The sequence below is a fragment of the Barbus barbus genome, assembly GCF_936440315.1.
Source record: "Barbus barbus genome assembly, chromosome: 40".
NCBI lineage: Eukaryota > Metazoa > Chordata > Actinopteri > Cypriniformes > Cyprinidae > Barbus > Barbus barbus.
Window position 1 is genome coordinate 811,291 of NC_136718.1, and position 5,439 is coordinate 816,729.

General features: G+C 35.5%; 1 protein-coding gene across 1 annotated transcript in view; it reads left to right on the plus strand.

Annotated features, from left to right (window-relative positions):
* Positions 1 to 2,577: 2,577 nt before the first annotated feature.
* Positions 2,578 to 5,439, plus strand: part of mtg2 (mitochondrial ribosome-associated GTPase 2) — a 20,461-nt gene continuing 17,599 nt past the window's right edge. The window contains exons 1-2 of the mRNA XM_079401271.1: positions 2,578 to 2,898; positions 3,054 to 3,201. Coding sequence (XP_079257397.1) covers positions 2,797 to 2,898; positions 3,054 to 3,201 — 250 coding nt within the window. The 5' untranslated portion in view covers positions 2,578 to 2,796. The remainder of the gene's footprint in view (positions 2,899 to 3,053; positions 3,202 to 5,439) is intronic.

Sequence of the window (5,439 nt, forward strand, 5' to 3'; positions counted from 1 at the left end):
GAAAAGGGAGATTCGAGATGTCTGTAAATAATTAATCTGTTGGGGTCAAGTTGTGGTTTCTTAATGAGAAGCTTAAAAACTGTTAGTTTGAAGGTTTTTGGGACATATCCTAAAGACAATGATGAGTTAATAATATTCAGAAGAGGATGCATATTACTTCTGGAAGCACCTCATTTAGTAGTTTAGATGGAACAGGGTCTAACATACATGTTGTTGGTTTAGATGATTTAAAAAGTTTATAAAATTCTTTCTTTCCTATAGAAGAAAATGAGCAGAATTGTTCCTCAGGGAGACTATAGTGCATCTGATGTGATACTGTAGCTGACGGCTGCATGGTTACAATTTTTATCTCTAATCGTATCAATCTTGGAAGTAAAGTCATTCATAAAATGATTATTAATGTGATGTTGGGGAATGTCTGCACCTGCTGATGTTATATTTTTTGTTAATTTAGCCACTAATTTGATTTCTTGAATAAATACTTGGGTGTTTTCTTCTAAAAGAGATGAAAAGTAATCAGATCTAGCAGTTTTTAAGGCTTGAGCAAAAAAAAAAAAAAGATTATGCAGAGCACAAATTCACACTTCATGTCCTTTCCATTTTTTCCCAGAGGACTCATCTGACCACAGCACACATTTCCACTGTCTCTTTGACTATCTGAGATGAGCTCTGGCCCGGAGAACCCACTGCATAGAATTGATGTATAGCTTTCTGATGAGCCAAACCTGATACCCTCACCTATTACCAATTTACCCTGCATCTGACTCTTTCAAAACAGTTTTTGGATATTTTTTTGTTTTGTTTTCTATAATTTGGATATTCTATAACCATTTAACTTTTATTTTGCCTCTGTCCCAGCTTTTTCTCCTGTGTTATTCCATTTTATTACTTATAACTTAATTTCTGAACTTATTTTAGTTTTCTTTGTATGTATGGATTACTTGGGTTGTTACTAACATCTGCTGAAAATTTCATGTCAACAGCACCTTTAGAAACATATTTACTGAGAGAAATGGTGACGTGTTCAATACTTATTTTATCTGCTCTATTTGTTATTAAATGATTAAACATTTATTTGAAACATCACTTGTTGTTCTTGTGATTTGTATTAATGTAGGAATATTTAATAATTATTAAAACACATTGTCTGTTTTGTATTTTTTAAGTCATCATAATAATTGGATCATTACATGACTACTTTAGTCATGTACTTTAATTGTTATTCCTAGTATTTGTTTTTCATTGAACTAGTATACTGACGATCCAGACCTTATGATTTAGTGAGTTATGATGGGTTTAAGAGCTTTCAGACCACTTCCCACAACACACAATAAAGCAGTGTCAGTGTGTCATTGTTAGCTTTATTCCATGAGCAAGCAGAGTATGAACAGTGCCTTCAAGTGATGACATTTGAAAACAGCAAAACATAAATTAAAATGAAAATAGATAAACAACTAAACTGACAGAGTGGTTGTTAAAAAAAAGGATAAATATTTGCTATGTATTATAAATATTTACTAGTGTTAATATATATTTGTTTAATTCAGTGAAATGAGCCATTGTGCTTATCTTAAGGAAGCCAAGAAACATATTTTAGGGACATGAAAAGTCTTGCATAATAGGAAAAGTCTCAAAATAACTTTTATATTCCACAGAAGAAAGAAAATCATACAGGATTGGAACGATATGAAGATGAGTAAATGTTACTCGGTGATTACTTGGTTATGAATTTCTTGATTTTGGTGAACTATCCCTTTAATTAAAATACAAATACATCCCTTTAAGTAAAATAAAATACAAGACTATAAGCATCAAAATATACTTAAGATATTACTTTTTATTACTTATTATATTACAGGATTAAATATAAATGTATTAATCTTTAATTTTTATTACAATATAATACTTGGTAAAATTACAGCTGTGCTGACGATGTATTATTTAGATCACAAGTCTAAGGTTCTTTCACATCTGTGGTTCGGTTCATTTGGTCCGGACCAAAGGCAAAAAATTATACATTGTAGCTATTTTTAGCCGTTTTGGTTCCTTTTCACACCACACTGTTCGCTCTGGTCCGAACCAGCTGAAACGAACCCAAATGCAGTCACGTGACAACATCCGCTTCACTTGTTGGCTAGATGTGTCTTTGAACGCCTTCCCTAAACTGCTTTTCGATTGGTCAGAAAGAGCGTGCGGGGAAATTCCAACGGTGCTCCCGGAAGTAAACAAAGACAGGAGTAAAATGCAGCAGACAGCACACTGCTATTACATTATTATTACAAATTTCTATCGCGTTCTCACCACAAACGCTCCAGGGTTCATTTGAAAGCGTACCGAGACCTCCTTGAAGAGGAGAAAGCACCCGAGTGCTTTCTCACCTGCCCAAACGAACCGCACCAAGAGGGAAAACGAACTCTAGTGCGATTCAACCAAACTAAATGAGGGAGGTGTGAAAGCACCCTAAAGCCCAAGACATACACGATTTTCGGCTGTGACAGTGCAGTGTGTCTCGGGCTTAATGCAGCGACAACTGTCTCCTTCGGCAGGTAATCCGTGGCATGATCCACTCCCCATACCAGTCCTGATGGGTCTAGAACTGGGTTAGACGTGTATGTATTTATACATTTATTTATTTAAGTATTGAGAGAAAGAGAAATAAGAACTTGATTGATCTATGAAATTTAAACAGAGCAGTAGGTGGCGGCATGTACTCAAGACACCAGCCCTCCATTACAATAGAGGAAGAAGAAGTCGTGTCACGTTTTGGATATTTAGAGTAATATCATATAGGCTGGCATGCTGTCAGAGAAGCACATGAAGCTGCTGCGGCTATACAGCGGGCTGCTGATCCACCGAGCGAACAAACACACCTCGCCGCGGCTCTCCGAGAAGAAGCTGGTGCGTATCCGCGTCTCAGCCGAGTGTCAGCGGCCTCTCTCCCCGCGCAGAGCCGCTGTTTGACTCGGCCTCTCTCCCCGCGCAGAGCCGCTGTTTGACTCGGCCTCTCTCTTCGCGCAGAGCCGCTGTTTGACTCGGTCTCTCTCTCCTCACAGAGCCGCTGTTTCGTGGATCATCGCAGGGTGAAGGTAGTGGCGGGATCGGGGGGGAACGGAGCCTCCTCCTTCCACAGCGAGCCCCGGAAAGAGTGGGGCGGTCCGGACGGTGGAAACGGAGGAGCCGGAGGAGACATCATCGTCAAAGGTCATGATTAAACTTTATTATTATTTATTGCCAGCCGAACCTCCCTTGCCATAAAATATTTATGTGAAGTACCCCATGAGCCCAGCTAACAAATGTATGTTCTGTTTTTCTAAAGTTCTGTTTTGGTTGTGGGAACGTTATTTGGAATGTTCAAAAAATGTGGAAATGTCCAGTTTGCCTAACGTTGCTGGAACGTTCTTTTATGGTTAGCATAACGTTCCTACAAAGTTCTTTCCACCTACATTTTATAAAAATACAACATCCTTAAAACATTTATTTGGAACATTACAATGTTTAGTTTAATAAAATGTTATTTTAAGATTAGCAGTGTTGCAATATTCTCTTTCAACATCATTTTTAATAGTGCTGTCAATCGATAAAAAAAATGAATCGCGTTCATCAGTCCTGGACTGTGATTAATCATGATTAATTTAAAATACCAGGATTTGCCTGTAAATGTGTTGAAATAAAGGAATGCATGACAAACTAGTTTAAGGAAACAGAACCTTTCACATCTCCGCCAGGAATGAGACATAATCCTTATTCTTTTGTTTTAATTCAGCCATTATTAGTCTTTATACTGGCAATCAAACGTTTACCAAGCCACATCGCTTCAATCCCAGAACACATTTACCCAACTATTATCAGAAGTATTTCTAAATAAATACAACAAAACATTTTCTTGTGACCTTACCTGAAGTATTATGACAAAATGCATTATGAAGAAGAACGTCTTCTGAAGCATCATTAGATTATGAAAAACATAAACATTCAAATAATACATGTTCATCACATCATTTCTCAAAACCAATTCTTAGGTCAACATAAATCGACCTAATGTATTCATCTAGACAGGTATACAGATGCACACTGCTGGAAATACGTCATAATATAGTAGTTAAGTCAACTGCAATTTCCATTTTATACCAGTTTGAAACAGGAAAATCTCTTCAAATATAGTTAACATTTAGAAGATATCAATAAAGTTATTAAATGGCAAAAGTGGCCTTGTTACATGTAATTAGCTGATAAAGTGTCACATGATCTCAGACAGGGACAGAATCAGATAAAAACAGGTAAGATTAATAGATCAATTATAGAGTAGGGATGCTAACATTGACCCATTATTAACTGACAGTAAGAATATTCACAATTAACACATCAGTTAAATTGTTAACACATTTGTTGCATCAATTGCGTTACTTCAGTGCTATTTTTTTTCTTCAAACATTTCTACATAAAATGTAACCTATGTTCCAGGTAGGTTTTTTTATTACATTTTGAGACATTTAGCTTGCACTGAAAAGATCAGAAGATTTGAATATATTTTCATCTTATTACTTCAGTTAGCATATTTAATTTTCTCCAACGTCAAAAGGTAACCTAGGTTCCAGGTAGGTTTTTTGTTACAGTTTGATACAAAGGTATGATCATATGAATCTGTTTTTATTATTATTATTAATACAATAGTTTTAAATTCACTTATCCTTTGAGTATTGATTTAGTATCGATACCGAGGTACTACATTCTGGTATCGTACCGAAGCCAAATATTATGGTATCGAGCCATCCCTAGTAGCTATAAAACTACAATACGAAGTTATTTACACAATTACAAATTATAATGGCATTTATTATAACTTACAATCGCTCATTGAGCACAAATACAAATGTTTGCATATTTGCAATGTAGCATTAGTTTGCTAAACTATTATTTATTATGTAAGCAATGCTTAATAGTAGTGCTGGCTGGGCGATTTTTCAGATTTGATTGATTAATTTGAATTTAATGTTTTGCTACAATTGAATTGTTTAGAAATCGAGGAATCGTGATTGACACATTAACTGAGAAGCTTGAGCTGAGGGTTTTTTATTATGTCAAAGCCTAAACTAAACCTTTTCAAGCTTGAAAATAAAGACTGTCCAGTCTTCCAAAGACAATAATGATGAAAGAATATCAAAAATAAAAACATTTGTCTGAAGATGAATGAAATTCATTCAAGATGAATTTGGAACAACATGAGGGTGAGTAAACCATGACAAAATGTATTTCCAAAAAGTTGTCGTGACATGTGTCCTACGTTGTGTGTCTTGAACAACTCTTCAGATCGTAGTAGATCTGCCAGGATCATAGCTTGAATGGCCTTATTGTTCCTGAAGACAAAACAAAATGAGTGAAATTTAACTCACAATTAAGCAACATTTATGGACCGCTTATTTTTATGAATCATAAGACAAC